Here is a 17,819-nt window from a genome sequence, read left to right as displayed (position 1 = left end):
TTTCAGAAAAAAAATCTTTGTAACAAGAAGGAGAAATGAACTACCAGTAGGTAACAATCCTTCAGTGTTGGTTTGCTATAATGTGCTATCCAGACTTCCAAATGAAGCAAACAAACCTTGCCTTTGGAAGCTTTCCAGAAGATGAGGCAGGGATGTGTGCAGGGGAGGGGCGTCTGATAACAGTGTGGAAAAGGCAAATATAATCTAGTAACAGAGGTTGTATCTTGTATACAAGGCATAAGAACAAAGCTAAGAATCACTGTTCAACAAAGGAATCCTACTCTAGTTTGTGGTCCCAAAATTGTTGCTTCTACATACTTCTCCTGCTGTTAAGCATGTTTATTGCTGTCTACCTTACACATGGCCTCTTATATTGAACACCATCCCCAAACAAAAGGTTCTCAGCTCAGCGGTCAGGGAACATTTTCTCTTTTGAAACATACATATATAATTTATTAAATATTAAGCATATCTCCAAAAGTTTCATATATATTACTTTATGTCATGTTAAAAATTATCTTATGGGATTGATTTATGTAGAGAAGAAAAGCTATTTTTTACATGAGGAAACAGCACAGACAAATAAGAGGCTTAGATTCTTGTTTATCAATCAAGAGGCTTAGAAACCTCTTGATAATGAGGTTTCTTGTCTGTGGCAAGTATATGTATTTAGGAGTGTGTGTGTAAAATTAATGAAAATGAGCCCATGGATTTTGAAAGAGAGCAAGAAGAGATATATGGGACTTTACAAGAAATAATGGGAGGAGAAAAATGATTGGTAATTATATTAATCTCAAAATAAAAAATAATTTTAAAGGTATAAAATGTAAGAATGTTTATATGAAACTGAGAAAAGGAAGAAAACTTTGTGAGTAATGGAAGCAAGGGAAGAGTAGAATTCTGTCCATAAGCCAAGAATAGCTATTTTGTAAAGAAAAAATTAACCACATGTACTAGTGGTAATAAAAAAACATCCCACAAGGTATATATACATTTTATTATTCCTATCCCTGTTCTTGGATACCTATGCTGGTTCCTTAATTTATCTATTTGAATACTGCTGCAATAATAACTGATGGGCAAGTGTCTCTGACAGAGTGTCATGGAATATTTTAGATAAATACCCAGCAGTGGTGTAGCTAGGTCATATGAAAGATTTATTCTTAATTTTTTTTCCAGAACTGAGGACCGAACCCAGGGCCTTACCCTTGCTAGGCAAATGCTATACCACTGAGCTAAATCCCAAACCCCAAAGATTGATTGATTGATTGATTGATTGATTGATTGATTATGTATACAGTATTCTGCCTGCATGTGTCCCTGCAGGCCAGAAGAGGGCACCAGATCTCATTACAGATAGTTGTGAGCCACCATGTGGTTGCTGGGAATCAAACTCAGGACCTCTGGAAGAGCAGTTGGTGCTCTTAACTACTGAGCCATCTCTCCAGCCCCTATTCTTAATTTTTTGAGAAACATCCATGCTGATTTCCATATCTGCTAGGCTAGCTTCTGTTCTCACCAGCAATATATAAGGATTCTCTTTTATCCATATCCTTGTTATTTGTTATTATTAGTTTCTAAAGATTGTCATTCCAACTTTGGCAAAATGGAATCTCTGATGGCTATTAAAGTTGAATATTTTTTCTTATGATTCTTGGCTATTTGTATTTCATCTTTTAAGAGCTGTCTTTTCACTTGACAACTTTGTCTTTTTTATTACTGTACATTAATATGTAATAGATTTTTGTGTAACATTTTTCATACACATCCTTTCCCTTCTTTTGCTCCACTGCTTCTGCTGAACTTTTACTCAACTAGTCCTTCGTACATTTTCATATCATTTGTTCATACTGTTTTTTCATGGGCTAATGAGTTTCACTAGAGTTACAGTAGTAAGGGTGAAAGATTATTTCTTGTAGCATAGCACCTTACCAATGGCGACACCATGGAAGGAAACATCTACCCCTCCTCCAGCAACCATTACCCACCTGCCCAATGACCTCTGCTAAGACAGAATGTTGGTGGTCTCAATCTTTGGTAGATTTTTTTCAGATAAGCACAGTGCTGTGTGTTCAAGAGAACATGATCATGTCATACCCAGAAGTCAATACTCTACACCACTCCCCAACTTCCTCTGACTCTTACACTCTTTCCACTTATTTCATTATTCACCCTGAGCCAGAGAGGAGATGATACAGGTGTTCCATTTATAGTTGAGCATTCAGACATCACTTATTCTCATCACCTTGATCAGTTATGAGCCTCTGCAGTTACCACTGCCCACAGGAAAGAGAAGCCTCTCTCACCAAGCTAATAATAACAATAACGTATATGACCATAAATGGTGTTATTTACAAGGCAATTTGATGGACATGTTGTGTCAATTTAGCAAAATAACAGCAATAGCTTTCCCACTGGAGACTATACCCAAAACAGTCAGGGGCATTTGAACATATTTATACTACATGAATTCTCTCCAGGGGACTGGGCCTATATCTAGTCACAAAATTGTTGGTTACCCCCATAACAGACTTGCCACAGCCTCGGGCATACCTTACCTGGCCAGTTTGAAATGCTGCACACAGGGTCCACAGATGAATATGACTGTCAATGGCAGTTCTTTCAAGCTACTTACACAGCACCTTCTGATTCATTAACCAATTTGTTATTTTGTTTCTTTCATATTGTTTAGCTTACAGAGATTCTTCTCATATCTGGGAGATTGTCTCTTCACTCAGTGAACTGCTTTTTTTAAAATTTCATGAGATCCATTTAATGAAATTATACTGTTTATAGGACAATAGATGTAATTCTAACTAATCATACTAAGTGAACTAATCCAGTTTCAAAAAAACAAATACCATATCTTTTCACTTATTTGTGGTTCCTAGATTTTATACATATATAGAGTCATTTATGTATATACAACATGAAAATAGAAATAGAATTATCTGAAATATGTCTGAACTGTTTCTGTCAAAGACTAATGTCATCTAAACCATATAGAAACTATAAGTACATGTGTCAGCAATGAAGTTAAAAGTATTGGATATCCATCTTGGAATTTGAGCAGAGGGCTGGAACCATGGCAACAAGCCAATAACAAACTGTACATTTACATTACCACCATTTTAGTTAATGGGTTAAACTAGAGAGTTTCAATAACCATTAATATATTATGATATTATATAATCAGTATTATATATAGCTATTATATAATGGCATAATATAAACATACTTTTCTGTTAGAACTTTAAGTTTCACTTTCTGAACTACTCTTTTTTATATGAAAATAAGACTTATTAGATTGGCTTACCCAGTATAGTCTTGGTAACCCGACAATGGCTGTCTTCACATGGGATACAGAAACTGGTAGCTGCTCTGACTCCACACTGCTGGATACTTTGGCAGTCCTAATCTGGCCTGGAAGGCCTGGAAGATTCCCAGAGAGTCATTGTCTTCAGTCTTGTTGAAAGGCCAGCAAAGGATGATGAGGGCAGCAGCAGCAGCAGCAGCAGCAGCAGCAGCAGAAATTGGTAGATTAAATTGGCAGCAATACAGGAAGGCAAAAAGTCAGGGAGCAAAATATTTTCAGCTAGGCCTGTTGTGTTTAGTTATGTGTACACGGATCATCACATAAATGAATACGGTAAATTTATATTTCGAGGAACACAAATGAAATGAAAGAGTATAAAGGATGTATTATCTGAACTATTCTTGAAAATTAAAATAAATAAAATCTGAAATGAGCATCTAAATATAAATCAAACCTACAGGAAAGGACAAGAGTACAGTTTGAGACACTAATACAAATTTTCCTCCAATGATTAGTAATGAAATATTTTTTACTAATTAGTATTTTTTTGAGCTGAGGATCGAACCCAGGGCCTTGTGCTTGCTAGGCAAGTGCTCTACCAATGAGCTAAATCCCCAACCCACTAATTAGTATTTTAAAGAAAAATCTAACAACATTTTCACTTTTTCCAAGGAATTAAGTTGGTAAAGACATCACTCCTGTGATGTAGAGCCACATCTGCCAAGCTGCTTCTGTACCTCAAACGCTGTAACACTAAAGGAATCAAGTTTGCATCTCACCCATAATATAGTTCTCTATGAATGACTGTTGTTATTGGATGGATGCACAGGTATATGTATATCAAAGTATCATGTTATAAACCTTAAATGTATACTGATGTCACTAGTATCAATAAGGTGGAAAATAAAATAAAAACTTTATCATATATGCTACCTCATTTTTACATACTTGAATCAGTTGCTTTATCAAAATGTATAACATTTATTTCATTAAATTATACAATATGAATTTTAGCCATTAAATAATAATTATATTATGTCTTTTGTGTCTGGTTATATACGTTTTATTGTCAAATATTTGAGAAACAAAGTTTGTAGAAAAAATAATTAATATAACTCACTAACCAGAGTTTCACATAAATAAAATATAAGTGCTCTATGATATTTCTTATTAGAATTTTGAAGAGATTGTTTAAAACACTATAAAGGCTAACAAGTACAATAAATATGAATAGTGAAAAGGTTTATAGTAAGGCTTAAATTGTACTGTAAAATGACACTTTATTTCATTGTGTGCACAATGTATATGTTTTAATTGTTATTATTTAACACAGCATTATAACCTTTTATTTCATTATACCATGACACCTAACAAAACTAAAAATAAGCCACTAAATATGTACAAAATTTATATTTGAATGATAAATTAAATATCAACTGTTATAAGTGTTCCAAGCTTTCAAGAAAGCACATTTCATAATTATTTTATTGTTCATGAGTTATTAGATAAGAATAAAATGGGAAGTAATTGTAGTTAATGTAAGTAGGTATTTGGTAGATGAGAACATTGTGGACTCTCTGGGATACAACGGTGAACACGTTCTCAAGGGAGATCCACTTGTGAGCAGAGTTAGAAGTTAGTGAGATATTGAAGGATGGCTTCTAGAAATCCCTCGTGGTCTACAGGAGAGCAGAGCTACAGCCTGGACGTTTAGTTCCCAAGGGCTCAAGTCTTTTGAAGTCAAAACAAATACACCTGGAACATCTGTAGCTATGTACAAGCTGTCAGAAGCAGGGTTCTGTTTTAAACATCTTGTAATCATAATAGCAGTGTTGCCACATCCTACTCTGTTCTCTGTAAATAGTACTTTCTGACCTGCTACTGGAGATTATAGAAGGCTGGAGTGTGTTTCTATATCTCTGAGGGTTTCTAATACTCTATTTTTGTTTCAAGTACTTCTATTCAGTCATCATAAAATAAAGAAAAATGAAATGAAGCCTGAGGAATGAGTGTTAGTTAACAAGTGTCCAGCAGAGCAGCCATACCTTTACACTCTGTTATCCAGAGAAAAAAATCTGCCTTCATAAAATACAGAGGGAAAATTTTTTGAGATTTAACAGATCAAATCTAAAGAATAGCATATCTTCTAGTGTTGTGTTTAAATAGCTGAGAATTAACTAAATAGGTGAAGATGAATGGGAACAGTTTTCTATGTATCACTATGTATCCTTGTGGATGAATAGATCCATACAAGTGATTTTGTATAGATAAAATATCTGTTCATAAAGCTTTGTAAATAAACAGAAGTATGATCAAATGGAAGACATACTGTAGGGCAATTCAAGAGACAGAGCTTCTAAGACCTAAGGCAAGTAATGACTTTCGCAATTTGTGTTCTAGAGAAAAATTAAAAGCAAATAGTGCATGTTTCTCTGATCTCAAAAGACAATTTCCTGTGTACAATACTTGTATTTCTAACTCAGTAGACAGAATCAAGTGTTATATATGTTAACTGAAAGATAAATCAATACCTAAAGTATGTATTTCCTATTTGTTAAATAAGATAATTACAAGTTCTATCTTAGTCATACAACATGTATATAATGTTATTTTGTTCTTAACAATTATTTTATAATATTGCTATTAAAATAAATATAATTACTTAAGCATGAATATTAATCTTCAAATATTTTGTTTGCTAAGGAGACTCATTGGCTGATTTCTTATATATAAAAGAGTAAAGAGCTGTCATTACCTTTCAACAGCACTAGAATCACCCATCTATATTTTTAGGAGGAAGTTCACTCTAATGTACACATTAATTAAAAAGGTAAATTCATGTTTCATATTACTTACACAAATTTTAATAATATTTCACTTTAATTAGTCATGAAACAAAAATTATTGACTTTATTTTCCACTTTCTAATGATCTGTCTTACAATACAAAAATTTCCTAAGATCTCCTGTTATCCTTAAGAGACTACTAAGTAAGTTGCACTCATAAATATCTACTAAAACAATGTAAAGATGATAGTCCATATCTAATTGTCATGAACTATATAAGATACTTTAGAATTGTATTAGTTAGAATGCTTTTAATCATGATTTATATCTTTCTCCTTTAATTTTTTTTTCATCCTATATATCTTTAGAAGAGGAAACAAGAGAGAGGAAATGAATCACACGGAGATTACGGAGTTCATCCTCTTAGGCCTTTCTGATGATCCTGACCTCCAGATTGTGATTTTCCTCTTTTTATTAGTCACATATATATTAAGTGTCACTGGAAACCTGACTATCATCATTTTGACCTTTGTAGATTCCCATCTGCAAACACCAATGTATTTCTTCCTCCGGAATTTTGCTTTCTTGGAGGTCTCATTTACAAGTGTATGCATCCCTAGATTTCTGGGGTCTATTGTCACCCGGAACAAGACAATTTCCTATAACAACTGTGCTGCTCAACTCTTCTTCTTTATCTTCATGGGTGTGTGTGAATTTTACATTCTCACTGCCATGTCCTATGACCGCTATGTTGCCATCTGCAAGCCCCTTCACTACACGACCATCATGAGCAGGAGACTCTGCACCCTGTTTGTGCTGTGCGCCTGGCTGGGTGGGTTTCTAACTGTTTTCCCACCCCTTATGCTCTTGCTCCAGCAGGATTACTGTGCTTCCAACGTAATTGATCACTTTGCATGTGACTTCTTCCCCCTTTTACAACTGTCTTGCTCAGATACATTGTTTTTAGAAGTGATTGGTTTCTACGTTGCTCTGGTCACTCTGCTGTTCACCTTGGCATTGGTGATTTTATCTTACATGTACATTATCAGGACTATTTTAAGAATTCCATCTACCAGCCAGAGGAAAAAGGCTTTCTCCACCTGTTCCTCTCACATGATTGTCATCTCCCTCTCTTATGGAAGCTGCATTTTCATGTACGCCAATCCCTCCGCAAAAGAAAAGGCGTCATTGACCAAAGGAGTGGCAATTCTCAATACCTCTGTTGTCCCCATGTTAAACCCCTTCATTTATACCCTAAGGAACCAGCAAGTAAAGCAAGCATTCAAAGGTGCAGTACACAAATTAGTGTTTTCTGTAAGCAAATGAAATTAAAGTATGTTAAAAATGAAGAACTCTATTAAGATCTAATTAATTATATTCTCAAAATTATTAAATATCTGTATTAGGTATCCTTGTTCTCTTATAGTTTCTTAGTGTGCTATAACATAGTAAATTTTATAGTTCCACATTCTATCTCTTTTATTCCTACAATCAAGTATATGTAATACATTGGTTTTTGAAATCTTTAATAAGTGTTGACAGCATGGGAAAACCCAGTGGAAGGCCACACACATAAGAATACTTGGGAAGCACAAATTAGCCTTGATGGTCATAAAGGACAAGGACACAAAGCAGAGTGAGGAGGAGGAGGAGAGATCGGGGAAGAACTGTGCAAAGGGGGATGAATTTGATAAAAATATGTTCTACAAGATTCCCAAATAACTAATTAAAATAATAAAGTTTATTTCCCCTATAGAATTTTCAGGAAACATTACATTTTTTTAAGAAATGCTCTATGGGAAGATATCATATAGCAGTTTTAATTATGCTTATATGTCCATAAAGTTTATATATTCTGTCATCAAATACTTTAGGAATAAAGATACAAATTATATTTTCAATATAAATTGATATTTTGATATCATTTTAAGATTCTATATGTTCTCTATTTTCATTCCCTACAAGCAAAATGCTCTATTATAAAGCATCTTAAATGCAAGATTATACTTTGTAAATTTTAAAATGTGCCATACTTCTTCTCTGTAAATTAAATGAGCTACTCTTTTACAATACAAAAGCTAATTTGGGAATGCACTCTAATAATTTCAACCATATGGGCCTCACTTCAATAACTCATCTTCTGCCTTGAGGTCTCTGTTGCTGTTATACTGTGAGAGAGTTTCATCTTCAAGTGTTCGTTTATTCTTTCATGTTCCTCCAACTAACGCAGATTAGAAAATGTTATGTCTCATATACTCTATTTCTAAATATGTAGAGCACCACAACATACAAACTGAAATGTGGAAAGTGAATAAGTGTTTCATAATAATTTTAATATATTTTAAAGGAACATCTATGAATAATGAATAGTTGAAAAGAATATGGAAAAGGCATTTGAAAATATGTAATTCAAAGGCACATTCCAATATTTAGAGTATCAAAATGACTCTGAAACAGGATATTTTGTTTCTGCACCAAAAAAAATATTAATTCTCTTAGTTTCCATTCATTGTGTTTTGATCATATTGACCTCCTTCCCTAACTCCTCCCAGATTCACCCCCATCTCCCTACCCACCCAAGTTCATGTACTATTTTTCATTTTAAATCCAAATTTGCTCCCCAAATACTGGGTGGGAGGGTATCTCCAGGAATGTAGCCAACCTACCGGGGGGCCACACCCTCAAAGAAAACTTACTCTCCCTCCTCCAGCAGCTCTAAATTCCACTATCTTCCCAGCTAAGAGTGGGATACTGTGCCCCCTTCTAATCCGAGCTAGAATTTTGTTTGGCTTGAACTTACACAGGTCTACATACAATCACGATCTCTGTGAGTTTATATGTGCAACTGCCCTGTTGTGTCATGAAAACAATGTTTGTTGTAGCCATCCACCATCGCTGGCTCTTACAATCTTTCTGTCCCTGATCCCTTAGAAAACAGACTGTGGTATAGATATCCTATTTAGGGCTGAGCACTCTGCTGGCTTCTCTTCTCTATAGGGTGACCAATTGTGAGTCTTCATGTTAACTGCCATCTACTACAAGAAGAAACTTCTCTAATGAAGGCTGAGAGGTACATAATTTGTAGGTTTAGAATTAAGTCATTAAAAATCACTTTAATTAGTATGTCCATTGATCAGGATGATAACGGTAGGTTCTCTGCTAGGACCTATGACTTTTCTATGGCAGATGTTTTAACCTCAGCAATGGTGCCACTGGTGGGTTCCATCTTGGGGTGCAGACCTTAAATCTTGCAAGATCCAGCAACTGATGGGAACAGAAACAGAGGCCCACAGCAAAACACTAGGCAGAGCCAGGGGAACCTTACAGAAGACAGGAAGGAAGGATTGAAGGAGCCAGAGTGCTGGAGGATACCATGAGAACAGCACCCACCGAGCTCCAAGGCCTCACTGAGACTGAAAGAACACGAACCCTGTGTGGGTCTGAGGTAGGTCCTCTGAATATAAGTTACGGTTGTGTAGCTTGATGCTCTTGTGGGACTCCCAACAGTGGTGGGGGGGGGGTGTGCCTCTGAATCCTTTCCTGTGTTTAGGAGCCTTTTCTTCCTACTGGGTTGCCTCATCCAGTCTTGGTATGAGGATCTGTACCTAGGCTTACTGTAACTTGTTAGGCCATGTTCAGTGGATATCCCTGGGAGGTCTGGTCTTTTATTTGAAGGGAAATGCAGGAGTGGATCTGGGGGAGTGAAGGAGGAGGAGGGACTGGGAGGAGAAGAGAGAGGGGAAACTATAGTTGGGATGTGTTATATAAGAGAAGAATAAACGAAAAAATAATTTAAAAGAAAACTTTTAAAGGAGATTTCATCTTACCCTGATCACAGTGACTAAGATTTAAAAAGTAAACAAAAGCATTTTAGAAGATGGGGAAGGCTTTCTTGGATGTAGGCAAAGGAAAACACTAACTGCTTATTGAATTTCACACTTGTACAGACACTATCGAGATCAGTATTGAGGTTTCTCAGGAAACTAGAAATAGATATCATATGATCCAACCACATATACCATTCTTAGGTACATTCCCAAGGATTCTATATCATGTTACTTGTTTATCCACGTCCATGACACTCTACTCACAGTCAGGAAATGGAAACAGCCTAGATGTCCATCAACTGAGATGTCTCAAAGCTAATCTCTATTTTGTTTTTGAAGGAAAGCTTTAAAGAATAAAATATTTTTGGATGGTAAGGTGGCTTTTTTCTTCCTCATTTTGAATTTAAAATCCCATTCTTTCTAGTATGTAAGATTTCTAGTAGAATGTCTCCTGCTAGGTGCACTGGGACTCTTATGAATACTAGTTCTTTCTCTTCTCTGTTACTGTCAGGATCCGCTCTTTGTCTCCCATCGCCTATAATGTTCCTGTAATTTACTTAAATAACATTTTTAGCCATTTGTCTTTCACCGCTCCTTCTTGAATGTTGATGACTTATTCATTTCTTCTTTTCCTGCTCATAAATATCTGTGAGCTATTTTCACTCTTTTCTGTTTTATGAGTATCTCCAAATAACTTACCATCAGCTTCACAAATTCCTTCTTTGATTTATTCTGTTCTGATGATGTTGCTTTCTATTGTATTTCATTTTTTATTATATTGATCTTTCTATTAAAGTTCTCTCACAATTTCTGAACTTTTATCTGTATTTTATTTTTTATAATTTCACACATGAACACTACATTCAAGTTTTCTGAACATCTATTAAAACGTCTATTTCGAATGTATCGTCAGGCAGTTAGTTCATACTCTCCCTTTTGAGCCAACGTTATTTTTATTCACACCATAATATCATGGTTCCTTGGCTATTCTTGTTTCTTGTGATTAGGCATTAATATTTACTTTTTAAGAAGTTACATGTTCCTTTTTTTAAATCCTGAAGCTGACTGGGAACATCTTATAACAATGGGCCTTTCAAGAAATTCTGGTAAGACCCTCGGCATGGTTCCCAAACTCATAAACACAGCAACTATCTACATTATGAGTGGGGAAACCTAAGCCAAGATTACCACAGCCAGAGCAGGATGGAATAGACTACTTGGCCTCTAAGGCTGGCTCAGGACCAGAATGAAATTCTACAACTACTAAAGCAAGTGTGATGCTGAGAGAACTTGAAGATCAAAGTCTCTGTAGCCTTCCATCCAAGAAGTTTACCTAAACCAAGACCAGTGCAGTAAACTGATGGTGATGTAGACCACAACTTGAGTTTGTGAAGGAATTATGGATTCACATGTGTAGGAGTATTATTATTTGGATATGAAATATCCCCTATATTCTTGTGTGTTTGAACACTTGGCCCCAGCAGGTGCTGCTGTTTAGGAAAGCTGTGAGACCTTTAGGAAATGGTTATTCCTGGAGGAAAAAGATCACTGGAGGCAGACCTACTACATTATGAATCAGCCTCAGTTCTGGTCCAAGTTATCTCTGATTCCTGACTGCTGATATAATGTGTCTACACACCTCATACTCCTGTTACCCCAGGCCTGAGCTAATCCCCCACCAGTCCTTCTCTGTCGTAATTAACCCTACCCCCTTAAACCATGACCCAAATAAAACCTCCCTACATTTCAGTTGTTTCTTTCAGGCATTCTGTGACAATTATGAAAATGTTATCAATAATTGTGTCAAGAAGTAGGTCACTGCTATAACAAATATGAGAATGTGGCCCACAGGATTTTGCAACTTGTTTGTGAGGGAAATCTCAGAGTATAGAGCTGTAGGCTAGAAGAGTCTTGGAACATTATAACTAGAACTTAATTGGAGATTCTAGTAGATATTTCAAAAATCAAAATGCCAACAGAAAATCAAACATAAACATTGTGCTCCTGAAATTTCCAAAAGGGACCAGTTCTCTATCAGGAAGTAAACCACAAACTATTCATGCTCTATTCTGGCAAAAAAAAATCTGGCCACATCCAGAAATTTGAGTGAGAATTTGTTTAGTGGAGAAGATGTTAAGACAAGGTAGGATTCAGGCAATGGCCAAGTTACTGTTGATTGCCTTTAGAAAAGATTAAAGTGAGAATTTTGACCATGAATTAGAACCAAAATGTTTGAAAATTGGCAGTTTGGTGAGGGAAGGGTGCATGGGAGAATCCAAAGCTGTAGACAAAATGGCTACAAACAGCAGTAAATGCTAAGGAGATTAGTACAATTAAAGAAAAACACTGCAGTCTGTACTGGTACAACAGGAGAACAACATCAAAGAGCCACAGAGCGCCCAAGGCTCTCTATCTTACCATGACTGCCTGGGAAAATGATTTCCTAAATTTAGGGATCTGGCTCTTGGAGACCAGAGGCCACCAAGGCTTTCTAAAAAGAGAGCCGGCATGCATCTTAAGCTGTGCAGGAGAACATCACATGGTGTCCATGTAGTACTAGTTCTTTGGGCATTCAGGTCACAAGAGTCATGGGTCATGAGAACTTGAACTAAGGTTCCATAAAGCCAATGAAGCCAGATAATGTGCAGTATGATCTAATGTGACAGAGACCAAGTATCCTGCCTTAATGATTACAAAGTTAATATCATGTATGGATCATTATTCAAATGCTCTCTTATAGAGGCATGATTGCTAAGTTCCTGGTCTACAACCCATTACCCTGCACTTTCAAAGAAGTATGAAACTTTGTGGCCAAACTATGCCTAATTGGTTTAAAATGTGATCCCTGTTCATGGCACTCCTCTGAGTACTCTGGAAATAATTGGATACATTATTAATAAGTGTCCTATTAGCTTATAGAGTATAATACAGATAAACCAAAATAAAAAAAAAAAAAACTAGATGTGAAATATTAAATGATGAAAAAAATCTAGGGATAGTAGTAACTAGGAATAAAGAAAAAAACACAAATATCAGGAGAAACAGAGGGAGGGATCTGAGCAAGTCATTATTTTAGAATTTTAAAATATATATTATAAAGAAGAAATGTACATAATAGGAGTTTCAAAAAATGCTTTTATTTGTTCTACAGGTTCTGCTTTTTCTTATAAAAAGAAAGTTAATAAGAACTATATTGCTCACAATTATAGATATGATGGAGAAAAATACTAATCTAACTTCTCCTTCCCTCAAGTTTTTATATGAAGATGAATTACCTCTTATATTAATATGTGGGATCTCATAGTTTTGTTATTTTTAGAAACAGTTTAGCCAAAATATGATTGCTATATCTATTGTCATTAATAGGTTTATAGAATAAAATGGGCAAATATCCAGAACATAGATTTTTAAAACAAAAGGCAGATAAATAAAAATTTCATGAGTATGAACCAAATTTTCAATATTTCTACATGAATGTCTTGGTTCAATTATTCTTATCTTATAGTGTATCACTTATAAATTCAGTGCATCTCAACCCTACGGTTTCAACGAAGGTACTTTTAAAAGTCTTTTATTTCTTTCCATTTGTCCCACTGTCAGTTAATCTTAGCTATAAGACTTTTCAATGACCAGCACTTAAGGAATTAAATGCATGTAAGCTTCATGCACCTGAAAAGAACATAAAGATAAATTGTAAAGTGTAGTGCAAGTTGAAAAGCAAAACTTAATTAAAATAAGTGATACAATGAATGGAATCATCCAAAATTAAAATAAGTGATACAGTGAGTGGAATCATCCAAAATGTAATAAATGCAACTTGAAGATAATTTCCCTGTGAAACTGTCATGAAGAACATTGAAAGGATGTTAAGAATCGAGAGACAGTGAAAACTGTAGGTTCCCAACACTATTCATTTCAAAATACATTTAAGTCATACAAGAAATCAAAGTAGCATCTCATTGAGGCACAGCAAGAAGACTTCCCTGGGTTACCAAACCTCAAAGGATACAAGCATAACAACTCTCCTGAAGACAGATCCAGAAGAAAAGTATGAACTCATACAATAAAAAATTAATAAGTAAACTTCAGGGCTAGATACATTGCTCAGTGATTAAAAGCATATTCTCTTCCAGAGAACTTGAGTTCAGTTCCCCACCTATAACTCCAGTCCCAGAAAATCTAAAGTCTCTGGCCTCTGCAGATACCCACACACCCATATTCACATGCACATACACACACACTCAGATATTCACATCATTAAAAATAAAATATTTTACAAGAAAAATAAAGTTTTGTTACATCTTATTCATATATTTGCCTCATTTGCTCTGAATTTTTGCATACTTTGTCAATTTTACAAAAATGAGTATGTCAATGATTCATTTGTGTCTTAATGATCTCTCTCTATGGCACTCTTTGTTTACTCAATTCCCTTGGGCTAACAGAAAGCTACTGATAAAGTAAGTCCAACTCCAGGTCCATTTTGACAGCATACCTAGATAGCAATCTTCCTTATTTTTTATTATTCAAACCATCATTTGCAAAAAAAAATGCATGATTCTCTTAAGCCTAAAGAAAATATTACTTATTTTATGGGTGTAAATTACAGTGCTGCAAAATCTTCACTTGAAACACCCATTTAAATGCACAGAAAAATGTTTTAGTAAGTGCTTTGTGTTGTGTGAAGAAGAGCTAATGGAAGAGGTTCTCCATTAGCACAGGCTTCCCTGTGTTTGTCTGTAGAAGAAAGAGAAATGATGGCTCGATTGTATGCTGATAAATTGTTTCAAAGGATTTAGAATACCAGAAATTAAACATACCATGAGTAACTACTACTGGTTTCTAAGCAAAAGAAATACAATCCGGAGAGACGCAACAAAGTCAAATCATCATGTTTATCAGTAAAAATGAAATCAAATAAATTACTGAGCCAAATTGCCAGCTCTGAAATTATGACTAATAAATAGAATTTCAAATTTCATTTTCAAGATGAACCAGAAGTAAGTTTGTTACCTTTATGTATTATACAATATTCCAATTTACTTAAGCATTTGTATTATTATACACACACACACACACACACACATATTGTGAAAACTGAAGGAGGACTTATGGGGATATACAAAGGAAGGAATGAATGAGATAGTATAATGGAAAAAAACTAAATATTACATTTTCTCTCATATACAGAATCCAAATTTAAGAGTGTGTGTGTGTGTGTGTGTGTGTGTGTGTGTGTGTGTGTGTGTGTGTGTGATGAGGAGGAGGAGGAAGGGGACCAAGAACAAGGAAAGAGGAGAGATGATAAAGTAAGTTCTTACTCTTGCTCTATGCATATTGTAAGATACAATGATGTACATGCATGGAAATGTAATAATGAAACCCATTATATTATGTGCCAAGTTAAAAAAATTGAAATATTTTATGTACATTTCTGTGGATTTATGGCTCTTTTAACACTGAAAATGAATAAATTTTATCACCAAAAATACTATTAATTAGATGCCAAAGCAAAAAGTCAACAATAATTACTGGACTCTTCCTCCACAGCCCCTATGTTCACTGTTATACTATGATAGAAATTGTCTTTAGTAGGAACTTTCCATTATTTGAAAGAATATCTACTTACCTGCAAATGTTACTTTGACCATCTACTTGTTCATTTGTATAGAAACGTTGTGTTAAAATTGAATTATACATTTTGTGAATTAAATGTTTCTAGTTAATTACTTGTTTGTTTTTTTAAAGGGGTTTCCTGTCTTGTCCTCTGGTCTTTGTAATATAAAAGAAAAATTTAATCACACGAGGAGAAAAATACCATTATCCAAAGACACTGCAGAATGAAATACAGAAGAGAATGCCTGAATGCAGATTGCTTCTACAGTGAGAAAGTCATCAGAGCCAATTGTTGCTGGATTTGGGAAGTTTCCTAAACCACAGTGCACTTAGTTTTACAAATGTAAATCTGAAGGTAAGATCAAACTACCTCTAAAGTTTTTGAACTGTGTGTGTGTGTGTTTATTCTGTGCCATGTTCTAGACTCATTTTCACAATGTTGCAGGAAGGGAAGATCAGCTACACTATTTTACCTGTTTCATCAGTCAACTTGATAATTTTCAAATAATTATAGCTCTAACTACTTTAAAAGCATTGGGAAAATGACTTAAGTGATATTATCAGAACTTTTAATCCACATTTACTGCTGTAATGTACTTTTAAGAAGAACAGATATTGTTTGTCATTTGAACTGAAAATAGGGTCAAATTTTTATTTCATAAGACTCTTCATATCTTTAAAAATGTCTTCTAAATACCATGCCCTACTTCAATATCTTTCTATGTGTTTTATGTTATAGAGGAATATACTTTGTATGTTTTAATGGAATGAGAAGAAGACCCACAATGAAAAACCACACAGTGCCCACAGAATTCATCCTCTTGGGATTGTCAGATGACCCTGAGCTTCAGGTTGTAATCTTCCTCTTTTTAATTATCACGTACATTCTAAGTGTCACTGGAAACTTGACCATCATCACTCTCACCTTGGTAGACCCCCATCTACAGACCCCCATGTATTTCTTCCTCAGGAACTTCTCTGTTTTAGAAATAACCTTTACAACTGTCTGCATCCCTAGATTTCTAAGCACGATTGTGACCAGAGACAAAACTATTTCCTACAATAATTGCACAGCTCAGTTGTTTTTCTTCATCTTCATGGGTATCACGGAATTTTACCTTCTAACTGCTATGTCCTATGACCGCTATGTTGCCATCTGCAAACCGCTGCATTACACAACCATCATGAACAGGAAAGTCTGCATATTGCTGGTTTTCTCTGCCTGGCTGGCAGGGTTCCTAAACATCTTCCCACCCGTCATTCTTTTTCTTCAGTTAGATTACTGCGGCTCCAATGTCATTGACCACTTTGCATGTGACTATTTTCCCCTCCTGCAGTTATCCTGCTCAGACACATGGCTCCTGGAAGTGATTGGGTTTTATTCTGCAATAGTGATACTGCTCTTCACTTTGGCATTAATCATTCTTTCCTACATGTTCATCATCATGACAATTCTGAAACTTCCGTCTGCCAGTCAGAGAAAAAAAGCATTTTCTACATGTTCCTCTCACATGATTGTCATTTCTATATCATACGGCAGCTGCATATTCATGTATGCTAATCCTTCTGCCAAAGAAAGAGCATCACTGACCAAAGGTGTAGCTATTCTCAATACCTCTGTTGCTCCTATGATGAATCCATTTATCTACACCCTGAGGAACCAGCAAGTAAAGCAAGCCTTTAAGGACACCATCCAAAAGGTAGTGCTTTTCTCGGGCAAATGAAAGCATTGATAATGTTAAAAGTATAATTTCTTCTTTCTGAATTTATAGGCAAGGGTGGAAAAAAGAATAATTTGTAATAGGATTGGCATTTTGATATTTAATAAAATTTCATGTTTAGAGTAATCATGCTCTGTACATTCAAGTCATTTCTGTGTGTGTTCACCTATATAGGTCTATTTATCTTCTATGTGTTGACTTGTATCTACACTTTTCTAAAAAATGAAGACCTTTCAGATTTTTCCTATTGTGCATTCCATAACAAAATTCTTCTTAATTGCAGTTATATCTTACTATAAATTTATTCTCATTGTAACTTAATAAACTTGATAAAACTGAATACTGCTTCATGATTTTTTGATGTTTCAAATCTTTATTGAAATATATTTAAATAATATGAAAAATCTAGGCTAATGATTATTATTTTGAATACCAGTACGTTATTTCTATGTAGACACAGTACATTTAGCATGATAGAAAGTGTGTCAGGTGGTGGATTTCAGAATTATCATTCTTTTCTTCATTTTTATTTTATAATTAATTTAATGTTACA

At 35.0% G+C, this 17,819-nt stretch overlaps 2 protein-coding genes across 2 annotated transcripts; both read left to right on the top strand.

Moving 5' to 3' along the window:
- The first annotated feature begins 6,492 nt into the window (after positions 1–6,492).
- Positions 6,493–7,428, top strand: LOC118571124 (olfactory receptor 6C3). The gene has a single exon (XM_036170038.1). The coding sequence runs from the start codon at positions 6,493–6,495 to the stop codon at positions 7,426–7,428; it is 936 nt and encodes a 311-aa protein (XP_036025931.1).
- An 8,902-nt stretch (positions 7,429–16,330) lies between these two features.
- Positions 16,331–17,269, top strand: LOC118571077 (olfactory receptor 6C3-like). The gene has a single exon (XM_036169972.1). It carries the CDS (start codon positions 16,331–16,333, stop codon positions 17,267–17,269), a length of 939 nt encoding a protein of 312 aa, XP_036025865.1.
- The last annotated feature ends 550 nt before the right edge of the window (positions 17,270–17,819 follow it).

The sequence above is a fragment of the Onychomys torridus genome, chromosome 20, assembly GCF_903995425.1.
Source record: "Onychomys torridus chromosome 20, mOncTor1.1, whole genome shotgun sequence".
NCBI lineage: Eukaryota > Metazoa > Chordata > Mammalia > Rodentia > Cricetidae > Onychomys > Onychomys torridus.
The sequence above is the reverse complement of the archived record's forward strand: the minus strand, read 5'-3'. Positions and strand labels throughout refer to the sequence as shown.